At 37.9% G+C, this 20,462-nt stretch overlaps 1 protein-coding gene across 2 annotated transcripts in view; it reads left to right on the top strand.

The window, feature by feature from the left end:
* nsl1 (non-specific lethal 1) overlaps nt 1-20,462 on the top strand; it is a 192,548-nt gene that overhangs the window by 105,577 nt on the left and 66,509 nt on the right. For both annotated transcript variants that reach the window (XM_081736215.1, XM_081736216.1), the window contains exons 4-5: nt 10,976-11,185; nt 13,069-13,194. In XM_081736215.1, coding sequence (XP_081592341.1) covers nt 10,976-11,185; nt 13,069-13,194 — 336 coding nt within the window. The remainder of the gene's footprint in view (nt 1-10,975; nt 11,186-13,068; nt 13,195-20,462) is intronic.

The following is a 20,462-nucleotide window of genomic DNA, read 5'->3' as shown; positions in this document are numbered from 1 at the left end:
CTAAATGTCAGGGGGTAAATTTTAGTTTTCATTGTTGGCGAGATTGTTATCTAATGGCGGAGTATGTGGAGTTTTCTCAGCAGCGACTGCAGATACCAATTCTTCACTCTTATCTTCTTCACCACACACACTTTTACTATCATGGTTACTAAATAATTCAAAATCAGGGTCTGCATTGGAATCATGGAGTTTACTGTCCTCATCATACAAAATTCTATGAATTCCACTCACAGAAACTGTTTCGTGTTCCATTATGTTCTAAAGTTGCTCACAATACCAACTGAAATGTTGTTCGTATATACACACTCAAAAGATGTCGAGTGTGTAATCACAATAGAAAAGTAAACTATCAAACTGGTTTGCAACACTGGCGTCTCTAATCGGCCGTTTCAGGAAGATATACGAAGTTACAACTCAAACCGCTAACTTTGTTGAAAATTTTATTTAAAATATAAGTAGGTGGGTCTCACATATCCGGCCTGATCGTTCTAGGGTTAAAGTGGCTCAAGAAAACAATGATGAGCCACATGTTTTAACTTTGGAGTAAAGTGGAAGAGAAGGTTTAACATCACCATGCAATTCAATACAAGGGTACCTGTCTGCAGATGGTTGTGGATGCTATAGTATATTTCCGAAATCAAACTATACTGTGCTGTGGTTCAATGCCAACTTATTCCACTGATAACTCAAGGAAGGACATGGACCTGCCATCCGGACATCCGAATCAAACCTGGTCCATTCGATAAACATAACAAAGATATTGATGCACGAAAAAGTTAGGTGCCATGGACAACGGAGTAAGTCCGTGGGGCCCATTAACCGTGTTCGTATAAAGAAAATCGCAGACTCGTAGTGAAATAGCTATTACTTCAACACTGTTAATTGGAAAATCATGGTTTATAGTTCAATCTCTTCAGCATGAAACAAGAAAACTGTCGCTATACCTATATCCATTATGTTAGTGGTGACGAAAATTTTGTTATAAAGGTATTTCTGTTTCTTTGTATGGAGGTCTATGTTCAATTGGTCCTCTGGCCGTGAGTTGAATGCGAATGGAAATAAGGCGAAGGTCAGTTGGTGTGGGTATATTCAACATATTACCTGGGATGTGGAAGTTCAGTTACATCCCAAACTTGCCTAAAGACAGAGTGAACATGGGACCTCCGCAGAGCGTCACAAGGGCGTGTGCTGTACAAGTCAAACTGGGGTGAAACGCCGCTGTAGCGGGACGGAAGATACGCCAGGTCTTTGGTAAGGGTATCGTGACTACGCGGGCAGTCGGGTGGTTTAACAAGTTTAAGGACGGTAACAAAACACTCGAAGGCGCACCACATGCCGGAAGACCAACACATGTACAAAATGAAGATCTTCAGGAAGCAATTGAGGCGAATAGTGGCCAGATATGTGAGGAACTGGGACTACAATTCAGTGAGAGTGGAGAAATCATTCGGCAGCACCTTCATCATCTTGGGAAGCACTACAAGTTGGGTCGATGGATCCCACATGATTCGACTCCGGGCCAGAAGGCAACACAAGCAGACACCTATGTTGCTTTCCTGTCTCGTCTGAGGAAGGAGCCATTACTTGGCAGGATGCTGACATGCTATGAGAAGTGGGTCCTGTACGAAGCTCCACGGTGCCGTCATCATTGGAAAGCATCCCATGGACGGTTCCAAAACAGCCGAAACCAGCACTGCACCAGAAGAAGGTCCTCATGTGTGTTTGGTGGACTGCTCGAAGCATCGTGCATCGGGAACTGCTACCACCTGGTCAGAGCATCAATGCAACTGTGTACTGTCAGAGTTGAGCCGTGTTCAAGAAAAACTCAAAATTCTGGAGTCTGTACTTCTGAATTGCAAAGGGGTCATCCTGTTACAGGACAACGCTAAGCCCCACGTAATTAGGATGACCCGGGACACCATTCTACGCCTTGAATGGGGAAACACTATTGCATCCGTCATTCTCCCGGACATTGCACCTTTAGATTATCACGTGTTTCATTCCTTGGACAATCACCTTAAAGGACGCCAATTCAAATCCCTAGTAGAGGTGCAAAATACACTTGATACCTTCTTTGCTTCACAGCCCACCAAGTTCTACCGCGATGGAATCCATGGCCTTACAGAACGTTGGCAAAAGGTCATCGATGCTGATGGGGACTATTTTTGATCTTCCAGCCACGTTGTACGTGGCATATCGATGTTCGAAAGTGGTGGGTGAAAAAGCGACAGAACTTTCTTGTTACCTTAATAGTTCCGTTTCCATTGGTTTCACGTTGAAAATATATCCTTTTCTAGAACTTGCTTCCATTTAAGTGTTGTATAGTGGCCAGTGTCTAGTGAAACCGCGCGCGAAATAAATCCACAAACACTCACTGTGTAGATTTTTTTCAAAAAACAGTCGGGGTTCTGTCTGTTACAGGATTGCAGTCTAGTTTAATTTAATGTAGATTTGTAAGTGTAGAAACACTGCTACTTTCTTGTCATTGTTTATAAATCAACTTTCGAGCTTCCACTATAAAATATTAAATTATTATGACGTGCCTTTGAAGAAGACACATTTTGTTAAGTAGAAGTGAGATGACTACTGCGAGTTTTTGTTTGTTTGTTTGTTTGTGTGTTTTTACATTACGCTGTATTCATGGGTGCCCGCAGCAGAGGGCAAGTATTGGATTTCCGTACTCACCCCTTACAGTCAAGGCTTTACTTTGGTATAACCATTATTTGTGTATCGTTTCATTAACTACTATCCCAAACTCTGGGTTGCATTGTATATTGGGCACCCTGTATTTACTGTAGTTAATGAAGTTACACAGAGTCCGTCGATAATAGTTGTTTTACATGAAGTATTTTGTGCGTCACAGTGTGTGTGCCTGTTTCTTGCTTCCTTTGAGGAAAAAAAAAATCGTGCAGGCGATTTTGAGTGTATTATGAAATCACTGTGTAAAATGCTTCCAAAAATTTCTTTGAAGGTTAGCATCCCTTGTCAGCAGCGAGAATATATAAGACGTGAAGCCGTGGATTAAAGTACACACCGTAGTGTGTTCAAATTTTTAACGCGCTCCCAATGAGAATCGAACCCTGGACTACGTGCATCAGTCGTACACGCTAACCACTGTATCAGCCGGGAGAACAGTTTCGAGAATTTCGTTAGCAGCTCATATAAGGAAACTATTCTAGCTAGTGCTGCAAGTCACTGAATGGATTTTAATAGCTTATGGAAAACAATTTTCAGCAAACTTTGGTGCTTGCGAACGCGATTCTTTTCCTCGTAATTGCCTTTACACCAAAGCAACCTGAGCTACTATTGGAACATAAACGTACTGCTTTACCTTTGCAGAAAGGTGTCGCTTACGCAAAGCTGATCAGAAAATGATTTGAATTTTACAACCCTATCCGTCTACCTAAGGGATACTACAGGATGAAGCGCAACCAGACTTACTAATACGCTGAATACATACGTAGGTGGAGGCTAGTAGCGGATTTAGGCATGTTGCGCCCGTATTCAATTTATAGCCAGAAGACCCTCGCCCCCACACCACCACTCCATGGTGAACTGTCCACTGATGAAATTGTTTCGATTTTTTAAAATTTATTGTGCAGGCTCTCTGAGCTCTGCGGCCCTAGGTAGTTTGGTATGTTTACCTAGTCGGAAATTCGACTCTGATGAAGGGCATAATTGGGGCCCAGGCGGTTTCCTGGTCCGCCCTATGTAAAGGCTGTCGCTGATGGTTAATAGACATTGCATGTTTTGAGTTTTCAACATCGTTCGTTATATATGTTATTTTTTTCTTTGAGTATAAAGTAGTGTGTTATTCGTCCAAAGTCTAAATTTCCGTAATGGTACCACATTTGCTAGAAGTGAGGGACGTTACTCCCCACACCCTCTGTAGGAATGATCATAGAGAACACACATGGGGATGCTTTATAATAGCACGCTTCGCCACTGTATTTCGTGGTGATGTGGCTCAAGGTTCGTGTTTTCTCATTTGTGGGAGAAATCGTAAAATGTACAAATGCTATCGGTTAACACTGGCATTATTAATCCTCCTATTGGAATAATTTTGTCATGAAACATTACTCGAATAGTACAGTAAACCGTGAAACTGTATATAGTCCAGTCGCTGAAATCAATAACGCAATACAAGGTTTGAGGGATGTTCTTTACGTGACGTATACTGCTCATTAGAATAGAAAAAACTTTGTGAAGATCTTCTCAAGATTGGTCACAAACTGTGAAACACTTTCAATCACGTTTGTACTTCAAAATATGGATAGTATATACACTTACTTATATAGGACATATATATATATAACTTTAATATTTTATATTTGTTGTATATAATGAGATTTTCAGATAATGAAATCTCTCGTCTAATTTCGTATATTTATTTTACGTTATTGAGATTTGAGAACCGAAATCAATTCTCAAGCAATTTGCGTTGAAAGCTCCACTGTTACATAGGTTGGCTGGTAGTCGACGCAGCTGGCGAATGAAGCTAGTGCGCAAAGTCGACACTGCTGGATTTAGGACGAGGGATCAGTGACCAGATTGAAGGACGTATAAATCCCATTGCTTCGCTTACGTTTCGTTCGCCTTCCTGTCTCATAAAACATTCCGCTCTCACTTCAATGCCCTTGGCCTTTCATGTACAGGAACAAAATGACTCATTGTATGTTAGTTTCCTACACATATGAATAACAAATTAGAGACTTATCACCAATATAACAAACTTACATATTTCTGGGTGTATATACTAGAGAAATTGAAGTTACGAGCGTCACACTTGCGTTCTGTAATCATACTTCTATGGTGGATCAGGGAAAAAGAAGAAAGTAAAAGCGCAGTCTCTGTTCGTTGAATATACAGTTGCCAGCTACTGTGGGTATCCACTTACATAATTTCGTTTCTGTAAAATTTTGAAAACAAGCCAACTTTTTGAGTTCATATTTCAGTAATTAGAAAAAAGAAAGTGCATATCTTCAAGTTAGAGCAGGCTGTGTACAGACCGATTCACTCTGAAATTTTTGTAAAAGAACATGCACTTTTCTTGACGATTCAACTGAAATATTTGTAGTAGAAGAATTTTGTTAATGAGTAATTAAGAGGGGCTCCAATAGAGACAAGCATATAACACAATTGCTTCCTGGAGCGGGAGGGTGTACCTTTACTTGTGATGATTTTTCATAGGTGCCGTAGCATTTGAAGCCATTTCATCATCATATCTCAATAAAATATAATTTGAGTCTCTCAAGACAATATGGTAACCGTTCATCAGCAATAATAGGTAACAAATGAAATATGAACAAACAAGTATGACGATAATTTTTTTTCCACCTAAGTTGACACCAGGATTGATTGATTTTAAATCAGTTATAAATTGATTTTTTCTAAAAAAATCTGTTTTAAATTAAATTTATTTTGCTTAAAGCGACTGAAATATGATATTTCTGACAATTTTAGAACACCAATCAAGTGTAAGTTGGAAACTGTCATTTTAATGTAATAGTAAGATCTTAATAATGCAAGTTTAAACAAACTATATCGTGTTTTAGTTTATAATTAATAGACTAAGAATTATGTAATCATTCGATATTATACAGGAGACTTGAGAAGAAAGCTTGATTATATTTTAACATTCAGTACTTGCAATTTTTGAACATAGCACTTGAAACAAACAAATTTTTACGAGCCTCGTATGTTTCATTAAAATGCGTATCCTAAAGGGGCAGAAGAGAGGGTTTAAAATGTACTCCAAAAATAGAGATGCCACGAGCCCCTCATTTTCGAAAGATGAAACTTCGTATATAACCTCCGTAAATAAGTAGCCACGTGCTCCATCGTTTGATTTTTTTTTTCTAACGGAGATTTTTTTTTTTTTAACACTAGCAACTTACACTTCCTGGCAACCAAAAATGCCAGTTTCAAAGCCAATCAAGGTAGCCATCGCCACACTGAAAATGGGACTTAGAAGTAGTGAATGTACTTTTTAAATTGCAAAACTATATGAAAAAATGGCAGTACTTGAATAAGAAAGTCACTGGTGAAGGCATTTATAGGAAACAACCTCTTGCAGAAAGGACTTTTTTGCGTCCCTACCATCAACTATAGTTTTGCTTCCCTACTCCTTAGCTCTTTTCCATCTTGCCTTCTATCACCTCAGTGAGAATACGACTCCTTCGTAAACAGTTACCTATCAAAAAGGTTTCCTAAGCTTGATATATTGCCTCCTAAAAGTATTTTTTATACATACTAGAAGAAGATAAGAGTATATACAACACAGAAGAAATTAAGTATCCTCGTAGAACTTAATAACTGACAACCTGTCTCTGTTAATAACTGATAATTTGCCTCGGGCCTGGATAACCATATGGATTGTTTGGAGGTGCTTCAACGAGCTGTTGCAAGTATGTCACATTACTCGCTCATGAGTATTCTCGCAGTATCAGGAAATACAGGGATACCTATTTCTTCATCCGCTACCCCAAATAGTCAAACGGGTTTTTAATTTAAATAGAGGAACTTCTCAGACCAGACCAAATGTGGCAGGATGCTTAAACGTTTCGCGAACCATGCCCAAAAGCTTTGACATACGAAACATTTGAGACTAGTGGATTACGTTTGTCGGCATTTTATAGCTGTATATTGTTCCCCGTAAGTTTACGTCCTACTGTCAGTATTATCACCGCCTCTCCTATTCTCCAATTTGATTTTTTAATCGTGAATCCTTTACTGACGTCGCAATTTTCTCGTGTCTATGTAGATATATCGCATCGTCGTAAGTGAAGAATTTTTTTCTTGGAACTTGTTTGTGCGAATGTTTCCATACATCAAGTTATCTACCAAAGATACAATTGATAAGAAGATTGTCTATCTACAACTCATTGCAAGATTATATACAGGGTGTATCAGACCACCCGTCTCAGAAATTTTCTCGGCTCGTAGTGCACGTAGACTCTTCAAACAAAAAAAAAAAAAAAAATCGTATGTGAAAAATCAAACTGTGATGCTTCCATTTTCATTGGCGTAGCGGGAATATCTGTGGGGGTCAACTCCAAAATTTCAAATAGAAAGTGATATCAATTTCGATTTCTTTGGTTTGGCATCTACTTCTGTTTATTGTTGAATTGTTACTAGAGAACAACAGTTTTAGTCGGTAATGACTTCAAAAGAATACCAGATAACACATGCTTTATCAAACAGTACCCCGGGGGTGGGGTGCGGTGGCTCAGTGATAGAGCATTCACCTCCGGTGCTTGGGATCCTTGATTCGATCCCAGCTCGCACCGTGTAAACTTTGTGGAGGACAAACACTGCTCGGGGTTTTCCCGTTTCGTCCCACTTTCTTCATTCCACCATTTCATTCATTTCTCATAATCACCGTCTCCTTTATCTTAACCGACATATCTGTGCGACGTAAACCTGAAAGATTTAATTTAATTTTTTTTTTTTTTTTCAAACAGTGCCGTTATTGAAAACTACAGCATTCAGTATCAAATATTACGACATATCTTGTGCACGTATCAACAAACGGAAGCAATTTTACAGGACAGTACCGTAGTTTAAGCTCCGGGAACACATTTAAAACAGCGAAAAACACTTCAGTTTTAAGTAAAACTACGTATGAAACAATTTTGGATGTGAAGTCCCTGCAATAAAACATCCAAAAAACCTAAAATTTCAAACTTATGAAATCACTACCTCTCTCCCTGGCTTATCTCAAAATCACGTGTACATACATTTTTAATAGAAATCACTTTTCGGAATTGATTGCACAAACAATTGTTCGAGAATAGTACAAATAAACAAACTGAAGATAATAAATAAAATAAATAACGTGAACTTCAAATTCTGAACATTGTCGCCAATATATCATACTTGGTCCAAAAAGAATCACAATAAATGCTCAAAGGATCGTCCAGCACCTGCGATGTACATGCGAATACATACCGGAACATTATTTGACTGCTCTTAACAGTTTATTTGCACTTAGTCCATGGCAGACATTACTTTTCTTCTCAGTCATGTCATCCCTTCTAGTAGGACGCTCTTGGTAAACCAACTCCTTGACACGTCCCCAAAAGAAAGAAAAAAAATTAGCGCAGTCAGGTCTGGAGAAGAGCTGGCAAGAAAGCCGGGCTTTCCCTTCCGATCCACCTGTTTGGGAATAAACGAGCAAAAGTTCAGCAACTCTCGCAAAATGAGCAGAGCAACCGTTTTGTAGCCACACCATTTCACGAGTTGCTAGTGAGACATCTTCCAAGAACTCATAAAAAAAACATGCAACAAAAAATTAGTGTACCCTACCCAAGTACCTTCGAAGAAATGGGGACTAATTGTCTGGTCTCCCATTATATCACACCAGACGTTCAGACTCCAGATATGTTGATTGTCAACTTCACGTACCGAGCGAGGATTCTCGCTGGACCAGTAGTGAGCGTGTATGTCGACATCTCCGTTACTCTCTAAGGTCGCCTCATCCGTCCATGGAATGTTCTGGTAAAAGCATTGGTTCCTGGTGCACATCCAGTGACAAAATTCCAGACGGTTATGAAAATCTTGTTCTCTGAGTTCCTAATGCAGATGAACATGATAAGGATGGAACTCATTATTGTGCAGAATTCTCCAAATCGTCATGTGGCTTATAGGAGCATCCCTGGCTAATCGTCTTGTCGAGATTTGGGAATCCATACGGACTGCAGCACAGATATCGAAACCCCTCCCATCGTGAACACGGCGCTTGATTTGCTGACTTTGTTATGGTAAGGATGTGGATGCCCAATCTTCTGTATACGAAGTATCAAGCACCGAAATACTTTCTTCGACTGCCAAACACGATCAGGAAACCGTTTACCATAAAGCCACGCGGCCTCGCGATAATTCTACCGACGATTAACATTTGAAAAGCTTCGATATTCGAAAAACATCATGTTGGTTCTCTCAAGCCCTCAAGCACATGCAGTAATAGGCAATAGAAGCTGTCATCAACGAACATTCAACTGTTTGTTTCTTAACTACAATCAACAAATATTCAACTGTTATATCGGAACTTTTTAGTTTCTTTTTCCACTTCGTCATATGGCACAAATTAATGTCTTCTTGGCCACTAATAACCATCATACAAAAATTTCTCATTCTCTCTCTCTCTCTCTCTCTCTCTCTTTTTTTTTTTTTTTACAGCTTTTTCTTGACCCCTTCTTCATCTGTGTCTCAACTATTTATTTTAATTCTTCCGACTTCATCATTCCTCCTTTTTGTATCTTTTTCTTTCAATTCAACCTCTACTTTTTCTTCTTCCTTGACAGGATGTCTACCAGTCAGAGAATTTGCAGGGTCAGGGAAAATGTCAGGCAATTTCATTGTGTGTCAGGGAAAAATCTTTCCCAGGCTGTGAGGGGTGAAAAAATACCACTAACATAGTCATAAATTACAGGTAAATGAATTGGTTCGTTGTACGTTTGTAGAATATTGTATAAGCATATAAACAATGATGAAAACTTACAGTTCACTTTAAATATAAGTTATTTTTCGTGAGTTATACTAAGAAAAAAAGAATGACAGAGTCAGAGAAAATTATAATTTTGTCAGGGAATTTGATTATGCTTGCTTGGTAGACACCCTGCGAATTCTTTTGTGTCTTCACCTTCTCTTTTATCTTTACACATCTTTATTGTTCTGCTTTCTACTTTTCTGCATTGTTTCCCTTCTATGTTTCTTTCTTTCGTTACTTTATTTTCTACGCTTACCTGTTTACCATATTTACTTTCTACTTCTTCTATTATTCCTATTTTGCCCTTTTCTTCTATTAGTATTGACCTCGTAGGTATCCCCCGACTCATATTAAAGTGTTCCGTTTCTTCTACCGGGTATAGTTTATTTCTTCAGTAGGAGTACATTTCGGTAAATTCTTCGTAGTTTCCACGCTGGACTTTAGAACAGTATCCCTTCCTCCCTCCATTCGTCTTTTGACCGTATTTGCGAGTTTGCAATGTCTCAACACCCACTGTGTCTCTGTCTTTCACTCTCTCTCCCAATACTATCGCTAATGTAAAACAGATATCAGACAATCGTTCCCCATCAAACGTGCAATCTAATAATAAAAATGGTAAAAATGTTACCGTATTTTACGGACTATAAGACGCACCTTATTTTATTTATTTTTTTAAATACCACATGTTGATTCGATAGGGTTGCAGTTTTCATGAGCCCAGCCAGCGCAGGAATCACTACACCCAGCCTTGTTGAACGTTCTACTACAAACGTTACATTCAATGGTGCTTTCCTGTTCGTCTGGTCGTATTTTCTCTGTTCCTATCGTGGTTCATTATCTTCTTGCGACCTTTCTTTGGTAGTTTGTGTTTTGAAGTCACTTTTCTTTCAATTCAGGTCTTATATGAAGACATTAGTATCGCACTCACTCCAGTTCTTCTGGTTCGTGACGCGAAACACTCTCTTGCGATTTTCCGGCAATGATGATCGTTCATAATGAAGAGCTCTTTACTAGTTGATGTACTAGAAGATTCTGATTCCTCGGTCATATATGGAGAACGTGGATCCGCTTCAGACGACAAACAAGAAGTAGTTCCCCTTTCGTAAACCGCTGTCGAAGTTGAAGGTTGTTGATCTTCACAGGTAGGCCTAGTGCAACGCGAGTCACGTTTGCGGACAAGATAGTCGATGACTGTGAATATCTGAGGGTTCAGTGGATACATTCCGGTATACGCAAATCTATTGAGAGCAATGTTCATGCGACACATTTCGGTATGCTTCTGAAACAAGTCACGCTATATCTTATTCGGTTATCTGTACCTCCAGCATTCTTGTGCATCCATAGTGAACAAGCTTCGTTGAATGTACCGTTAAACGGTTTCATAAAACATCTGTCAGTGGGTTAAGTCATGAGTATCTATGATATGATTTCTTCTGTATTCGTGAAGTTAATATTATAATCTGTAATAAAACTATTTGTTTGCAGATACTCTTCAAAGTATACATTTTGAAGCCCTTATGAAGACCACAGACTGGCAACAAAAAGCTATTCGTAACAGCCATAAGCCTATTAGAACTACGAGTATTGTTAAAAGTGAGGACATACGGCAAGACAGAAGATCAAAGAAACCAGTAGACCATAGGAAAAAGTACACAAATCGGTTGAAGAAGACAGCAACAAACACGCTTACAGCAAGTAAGTATCAATTTTTGTTCATTTATTTTTGTACAGAAGTCTCAACGTTTGCTTCAGATACATGTGATTACATTTTATGAGTGTTTTTACGTTCTTTGTAAGTGTGATTTTTCAAGAATATCAGATATGGAAAAGCGAATTACTAAGACAGTTCTAAGATACTTTGTTGTTTGCGCCAGTCATTTTACGGAATGTTCATAATTAATCTTCACGTAGGCAATAGATCTCTGGAATAGATATGAACCCCATCACGCACAATTTCCACTAGAAAGACTGTCTTAACAGTACAGTGAGTTGAGATCAGGGCAGCATAAAGACCAACTGTGTAAACTCTCGCACATTTCAGCCGAAACTACTCATGATTAGGCATCTGTCCATATAGGGCTTGTGCAAAATCTTGTCGGAAACTCTGCTTGCTTTTTGAGTATTTTTAAAGCTTCTTAGCAGTAAGCTGTATAACCCTTGTCTGATACACCTTGTCAGATGATTGTTTTCACACACGAAGTTGTAGTAGAGTGATTGTAGAACATACTGTACCAAACCACGATAGAGACCGATGGACCCGTAGGATGTTTCCTTGCAGTCTTTTGGTTAGCTTCAAGGGAGCTTGTAGCATAAATCTTCAATTTTGTCAATCGAAGGATTCTTTGGTAATAAAACTCCCTCTTCAGTGAATCTTTGCCAAATACAGACAACGCCGAAGCAGCCACTTTAACAGTGGAACATAAAAAGTTCAGATTGCCTTTTTGACAGTAGTATGACACAAGTGGAGTTTAAAATTTTGAAACAACCTGTACATGTTATTAAGCTCTTGTTCTTAGGTTGTTGCAGACCACGTGAAACATCGCTTATGATTTTTAAAATAAAACATCACTCATTGCTTTCTAACGGAATTGAATCGAACTTTACATGCTATTAATTAAGTCAGAAGATAATTTATTTATTTATTTATTTTTTTAATGCGTTGCCGTTTCTTTTAAGGAGTCCCATACAAAGTCCTGTAATATTAATGTGTAGCATCTTCGACATACTGAAAATCTCCGAAGTTAAATTCCATCATATAGCATCGGTGCTGAAGAGAAATGTTAAATTCTGTTCAGTTTAAAGATAATTTAAACATTCGCATATATTTCAGCTGATTGAATTAGTTTTCCCGCCTTTGAACCGAGAGATCCAAGTTCAGTTCCAATTGGGAGCGCATTTACTTTGGCTGTTCCATTCAGCAACGTCTCATGGGCCCCTAAACTTGGTGAGATGAATGTGAAATTAATCTTATTTTATAGCTTGCAACGTATTCTTCCTTTGTGCACACTACTTTTGAAATGACATCAAGAAAACAGTCCGATATAAATACGTAAATATATTACGTCTTGTTAATGGCTACGTTCACATACCAACACTTTTTAATATATGTATAAACAGTAAAAACAATTGTTTCTAAAAAAAAAGTATATATCTATATTCCCTCTTTAACATCAGCGTACTTAGGACTTTCACCTTTTCCTGTGGCAGAACTAATGTGACTTGTATTGTTCGTATGAATAGATATTTTAGATGTTTCATTTGAGTTTTGTAGGCTATCGGAGAAAAGGAATACCAAACGATAGATGAAATATGTCATTGGAATATTAATGAAATTACTTAAAAGAAAAAAAAATACTCCATACTTAATCCTATACGAAGAAATCGAACTCGAATATACTAGGCTTGAAGCAATGTTTCTGAATCATTACGTTCGTCTTTTATCAGATCTCTTGGAACAGTTATCAGTTTATATGAATTTGGAGTTCTTAATAACATTGCAATATTATAATGTAAAATGTGTTATACATACAGATTATCGATGTGCTTTCTGTCACTAATTGGTTTTCTTTGCGTTTCAGAAATTAGGAAGAAGTTGTCCAAAGGTAGAAGGTCCAGGGGTCGGGAAATATCCTTGCATTCTGGTGGTAACCATTCTTCCTTACAAAGACTGAAGAAAAGAAGACAAACTACAAAATTAGTAATGCGTATGTAAACTTGCATATTGAACTCTGTGTCCAGTTATTGAGTAGAAATGCTGACATATGCTTTGAAGTAAAAGGTTTTGTAGTGACTGGTATTGTCTGTCAAACAAATAAATGCATGTTTTCTGCGGGATAGTATCTTGCCCCTTGCTGCTATGAAAATAAATATTACACATTACCCCATATCATTTCGCCAGTAGCTTTCTATTTGCTGATCAGTTAAAACAATATTCCTGGACATCGTGGCAAAAAATGTATTTGCTTTTTCGTGCATTGTACGAAAAACAGACTCAACGCAATAAAAACGAAAGGGAAAAAATACAATGCGATGTAAAGTGCTTGGAGTCTTTCGACAAATCACTCAATGTAGCGCTTTCCTTGCAAGCAGGTCTTGATGGTGTAATCGGTAACACCGTGGTCTCAAGTTCATGTGCTCCTAAGATCGATTCCTCCTGAAGACATACTTCTTATTTTCTTTACAACAATAGAAGTTTTTTTTATCTTTCTTTCTTTTAATTGTCCAGTCATCCCAGAAAAGGAAATTGTGTAGAAACACAACATTTCACTTTTGTATTTACAATATAGCGAAGAAATATGATCATTTCTTGTACTTAAAAACCGTAGACATTAAGTTAGTGAATAATGTTTTTCGGTCTTTTTATAAACAATGTCCAGTGTGTTGTTGGCAGAACTCTACATTGTAGACCTGAAAGTCGCAAGTTTCTGAGGAAAACGGTGTCCATTTATTATTATTATTATTAGAATGACAAAAGAAGGAAAGAAAAAGACACACAGTCGAAGCTATTGATAGGAACAGAAAAGATATACTTTATGTCAGATTCTTTTTAGGTTTACACATGAACGACAGATAGAATTATTATTTTATGAGAACAAGAAATGGAGTATAAATATTTGTTAGCTGGTAGCAGTAATGAAGTTTGTTTCGCCCTTCTTCTAGATAGGTTGAGTTGATTTTGAGTTTAACGTCCCTTTCAGCAGCAAGATTATATGAGACGGGACCTACTGATTAACGTAGAATCTGAAAAACATGAGCCCCTGCCGGGAATCGAACCCGGGTCTTTTTCTAGATAGGGAGGTGATATGACACCTTAAAAAGAATCATTCTTGTGATTAGAGTTGTAAGTTCGATCACTATTTGTAATTTGTGTTATTCCATTAATGCTCTATCAACGTTGCATGTAACGTTAAATTTAATTATAACTTGTTAGCGAAATCACGTGTAAAATTTGAAGACCGAGTTAGTTGTGTAAATTCTCACACAGATCGAGGTAACGAAGCCAGAGTGCTGTGCGTATGTCTCTTGAACAAAGAAATCAGTTTCTCTGCTGTGGCCTTCCTCCCTCGTAGAGTATTCGATAGCAAGGTGGTCTGAAGAACTTGTAGTCCACGGATCGATTCCCGCAGAACCATTTTTAATTCTTGAGCACAAGTAGAAAAGGCAAAAAACTAATCGAGACGCATGAAGTTTAGAGCTAACAAGTAAGACCAAACCAAAAGTATGGGTCATTACGTGATTTGTCTAAGAACAATAAAATGGAGGAAAGTTGTTTTGTTTGTGTCTAAGAATGGAGTATAAATAAATAAAAAAAAAAGAAACTACACTTCTGTCCAGAATTTCTGTCGCATATCTTTCAAAATTATCTTAGAAAATGTTAAATGTCTTAGAAATATGCAGAAAAAGGAAATCACATATTTCCAAAAAAAAAAAAATTGTTCTGTAAAAAATTAAGAAATAAATAGTTAATATTAATAAAAGAAATCTCCGAAATTCATCGCCAAATTCTAAGTTCCATTTTCGTAAGTGTGGCAAACGCGCGGCGAAATTTACAGAGAGGGAATTTTATGCTTTATTAGAAATACAACGTAAATCTTTCATAATGTTAGTTACTATACTTATTGCGTGGCTCTGAGAGTGCCGCCGAACGAGACCAAAATAATACATCTATAATGTAATAATAAATAAAATAGTACCAGCAGTGCACTTCCGGAATACAACGTGTGCCCCCCCGGAACACTTTTTCTGAAAGAACGACTGATTACAATTATGAAGAATTTTAGAAGAAAAGAGGAAACTTCATTTCTAATCATATTCCTAGCCGGAAGGGGAAACTTATAAATATTTGAAATAGTAATTAACATATGACTAATGTTTAATGAAACATTACTAAAATAAAACATTTATTCCGAATAATCTCTGCAAATAATTTCTAAAAAACACAGAAATAGTGAATATAAACTCTTAGTTGTCAATTAAAAGTGTAGTAGCGATAGCTCTAAACCCAGGTAGAATATTCACTCTTTGCTTTATGAAAATAATAAAACATTTTACAAAAATAATGATCTTTTGGCTGTATCGTAAATCTTCTAGTAAATAAATAAATAAATAAAATACATATTATGAATAATTTAATCACCGTGACTCGATAGCTGATTGCGAGGCTGAAGATAATGAATATTACTACAAACTGTTACAGAACTAGGGGCCGCAGTAGCCCAGTGGAAGCCGGTGGGTGTAGCTGAACAACCTGAGGTGTTAGACTGTAGTGTTGCCAACGGCTTGAGCGGCTCGGCTTACCCCAGCGGAGTCGCCTCGAGCCGACGGCTCTCCTGAGCCGAACCGAGCCGGTCGCTCATTGCAGCCTAGCCGGCTCGAGCTGTTGGCTCAGTTGAACCGAGCCGAGCCGAGCGGGTTGACATCATTATTAGACTGATGATCTGAGGTTTTCGAGTCCCTCTGTAGTAGGAAGGGGAGAATTTTAATTGTCCTCAATGTTTCTGAATTCATGACCCTGTCGATTCTAGGAGTCCTGTAATGTGATTGAAATAGAGAATAAGTCAGGAAGTTATAACAAATGTATAGCGGTCACCTCTGGCGCATAGTCCCTGGCTCGATCCCAGCTCGTGCCAAGTGAACTTTTGTGGTGGACACAGCATGTATGTGGAGGTTTTCTCGAGGTGGTTCCGTTTTCCCCCACTTTCTTTATTCAACCATTTCTTTTATTTCTCATAACCACCGCCTCCTTTATTCTAGTCGGCATAACTATGTGACGTAAAACTTAGATTGCTTTTTCTTTTTGTTGTTAGAGGTAAGTGACTGTAAGTAAAGTACTCTAAATAATTGTGAATAGAATTTTGTATCCTCAGATAAAATATTAGCTTTCAACACTTCCCGTTGGTCTAGCAAGTTGCACGTGCGCCTTTGGTGTATGCGGTACCGGGTTCTATTCCCGCTAGAACACAAAAAATAATTACGTTTTCATTTATTCTTATTAATTGTCTATCATTTTTAACCTGAAGGGCATAAACGTGAAACATTAAACTAAATAATTCCGTTTCAATATTGTCCACTTATTTCATTGTGTCAATCATCAATTGTTGCGATCATGCTATATACTACCATATGTATACAATTGGCTTGTCGCAGCTGATCCGAATTTGAATGTGGTCTTTTTGTTCTTGTTCAAAGATTCAATGCTTGTTTGTGTTAATTCTTCACTACTGCTGTGGCAAGCTGTCTTTCCTTTAGGCAGTTACCTGCGTGAAATCATCTAACCACTAACTTTTAGCTCGTGCCTACGTGTTCTAAGTTGTGCTTAGCACAGTAGTCTTAATACGAATAAAGCAATCTTTTCCTTTCTACATGAAATCTATCACACAAATCAAATATAGTTGAATGTATTTAGAAACGACAAAGTTTTCACACGTCATTCACTACAGACGAACTTCTATTATCCAGTTTTAATTGCTGGCGGAAGTTAGTGTTTTATACTGAAAATTGGCATTAGGTTCACTTTCGGTATGAGACTTCTAAACTGTGCTATGCATAAGTATCTAAAGACTTATAAAACAGCTATGTCCGTTCGTCCGTCCATCTGTTGACAGCTATCATGGAGAAGACGGTAAAAGATAGAGATAACGGATCTTGCAATCGATTCACCGTCCCAAGGATAGGTTTCATCTCCCCTGTTTACTCTGTTGAAATCAGAAGTTGTTCAAGTTAATCATTTGCGGTTTCAACGTTTATCTACATAGAACAATATGGTTATTAGATAACAACAAGCGGTTTTCTGCAAACGATTCAGCGTTTCAAAGCAACGTATCATGACAATGGCGAACACTCTACCAAAACCGGTAATGGTTTAAATTTACTACTACTTCCGGTTTCAATACCGATTTCCGTAGAGCAAGACGGTAAGACATATCGACATATAGTATTATCTAATCGATTCAGCTTCCTAACAGTACGTTCTATCTTCCCTTTAACCATCTATTCAAGCTGGGCGCGATTCAAATTAACAATTTCTGATTTCAATCTTTAGCGCCATAGAACAAAAACAGTAAGGGATAGCGAGTAATGGCTTTCTAATATGGATTCAGTGACCAAGGAACAAATTCTATATCTCATCTTATTAATCTGTTGTAACCATTATTTATAAATATCCTCATGCCGTAAACGTAGTGGACCACCGATGGGCAACTAGTGATATTTTGCCAAAAATTGGCGGCCCCGCAGCGACGATCCGCGGTGGCCCCACTTCCGTTTTGAAAATTATACCACTATCGGCGAAGAAACGCCAATCAACCACAAGATTATTTCGTGAAAATATGTTAAATCGCCTGTATGCGTGATTTTGTTATATTAAGGTGAGTCTAAAAACACTAAAGGAGAAACAAACACTATCCTTGGGTAGGGGCGAACAACCAACCTTATGATTACTAGTCGTGAGTTCTTCCGATTTGGCACGGAGGTGATGCAGCAAACCTGGCTTGTAGAGGGATAAATTATTGAGGTCTTTTTAATTTTGCTAATAAGAGTGCTTCTTTCACCTTGTATATTCGACGATAATTGTTTGGGATAATATAAAATACGTTCGCCATGTAATTTTATAACAAAATGACGCTCGTACATTTACTTTATTTCAGAGTTCTCCTGTATGCACTTTCTAATGATCGGAAAGAGGTTTATTTGAGAAATATTTGGAAGACTTATTTAAACCTCCTTCCTCCCCCATAGAATAGGTATTTCAATTCAAGTGAACTGATTAAAAAAATATAATGGGAAAGCAGATTTTGGTGAACGAACTTCGAGGCCATCTGTCGCGAGGTAGTAGTGCACATTTAAAGTGTTAATATTACAAACTAGGAGAGCGCAATAGCCAGTGATAGCAGATAAAAAGCGTCTTAAAGTTTTGACTCGCAGCATATACGACACAACGCGTAGTTATCAAGTGATCCCAAGAACCCCCCCCCCCAACACACACACACACACGCCGTGTCCACCACAAAGTTCACTTGGCGCGAGCTGGGATCGAACCAGGGACTATACACCAGAGGTGATCGCTATACATTTTTTAACTTCCTGACTTATTCTCTATTTCAATCACATTTCAGGACTCCTAGAATTAACAGGGACCTGAATTCAGAAACATTGAGGACAATTAAAATTCTTCCCTTCCTACCACAGAGGGACTCGAAAACCTCACGATCGTCGGTTTAATAATGATGTCAACCCGCTCGGCTCGATTCAGGTGAGCCATTGGCTCAAGCCGGCTCGGTTGGAATAAGCCATCGGCTCAGGTAAGCCGTTGGCTCGAGGCGGCTACGTTGGGGCGAGTCATTGGCTCGGCTCGGTTTGGTCCAACTGAGCCGAGGACTCGAACCAGCTCGGTAAGGTGAGGTGCGGGAGCCGAGCCGCTCCAGCCGTTGACAACGCTATAGTCTAAGACCTCAGGCTGATCAGCTACAGGCGCTGGCTCAGTGGTAGAGCGTTCACCTCTGGTGCTTGGGGTCCCGGGTTCGATCCCAGCCCCCGCCAAGTGAACTTTGTGGTGGACAAACACCGTGTGTGAGGTTTTATCGGGGCTCTCCCGTTTCCTTCCACTTTCTTCATTTCACCATTTCATTCATTACTCATCATCACCGTCTCCTTTAGCCTAACCGGCATAATCGTGGGACGTAAAACTCAAAAAAGATTTTGCTTAGCTACAGCCACCGGCTTCCACTGGGCCACTTGCGGCCACTAGCTTTGTATCAGTTTTTAGTAATATTCATTATCTTAACCCTCGCAACCAGATTTCGAGTCAGGGTGATTAAATGATACATAATATGTATTTTATTTAGTTACTAAAAGATTTACGGTACAGCCAAAAGATCATTATTTTTGTAAAATGTTTATTATTTTCATAAAGCAAAGAGTGGATATTCTACTTGGGTTTAGAGCTATCGCAAGTTAATTGACAACTAAGAGTTTATGTGTACTATTTCTGTCCATTTTCTACAAATTAACTTGCGGAGACTATTCGGAGAAAATGTTTTATTTTAGTAATGTTTCATCAAAGTTTAGTCATACGTTAATTACTATAAAATTCTTCATAATCGTAGTACTTTATTTAAAAGACGTAATTCTGGACTATTTGAAAATATTCAAATAAACTAGAATGAAAACGATAATACTAAGCAACATTATTAGAACAAAACATTGCTGTTTAAGAAATTGGCAGAATCAAGCTTTTCTTAAAAAAAAAAAAAAAAGGGGGGGGGGCGTAGTGTGTGGGATTCGAACTGATTATCATGGATAACAACAAAATATTATATAAAACGGGGAGTGTACGATAACCGTCTACTCTACGAAGGTATGTTAAGGTTCATTCTTTTAGCAAACGCATATTAGAAAATCACTACCACAAACTGCCGGCTCACTTAGCATATTTTGTCGCTTGTTTAATTTTCTTTGTTTGTTTACGTATAAAATGTTTAATATCTATTATCTATTATTATTATTATTAGAGCCATGCAATATGTATAGTAACTAACATTATGAAAGATTTACGTTGTGTTTCTAATAAAGCATAAAATTCCCTCTCTCTCTAAATTTCGCCGCGTGTTTGCCATGCTTACGAAAATGGAACTTAGAATTTGGCGATGAGTTTCGGAGATTTCTTTTATCAATTATAACTTCTTTATTTCTTAATTTTTTTACAGAATTTTTTTTTTTTTTTTTAAATATGTGGTTTCCTTTTTCTGCATATTTCTAAGAAGACATTTAACATTTTCTAAGAAAGAGAGTTATTTCTGTTTATATAATTTTGAAAGATATGCGACAAAAATTCTGGACAGAAGTGTAGTTTCTTTTTTTTTTTTATTTATTTATACTCCATTCTTAGACACAAACAAAACAACTTTCTTCCATTTTATTGTTCTTAGACAAATCACGTAATGACCCATACCTTTGGTTTGGTCTTACTTGTTAG

The sequence above is a fragment of the Thermobia domestica genome, chromosome 13 (genome assembly GCF_964235325.1).
Source record: "Thermobia domestica chromosome 13, izTheDome1.hap1.1, whole genome shotgun sequence".
Lineage (NCBI taxonomy): Eukaryota > Metazoa > Arthropoda > Insecta > Zygentoma > Lepismatidae > Thermobia > Thermobia domestica.
This window is presented reverse-complemented; position numbering and strand designations above follow the sequence as displayed.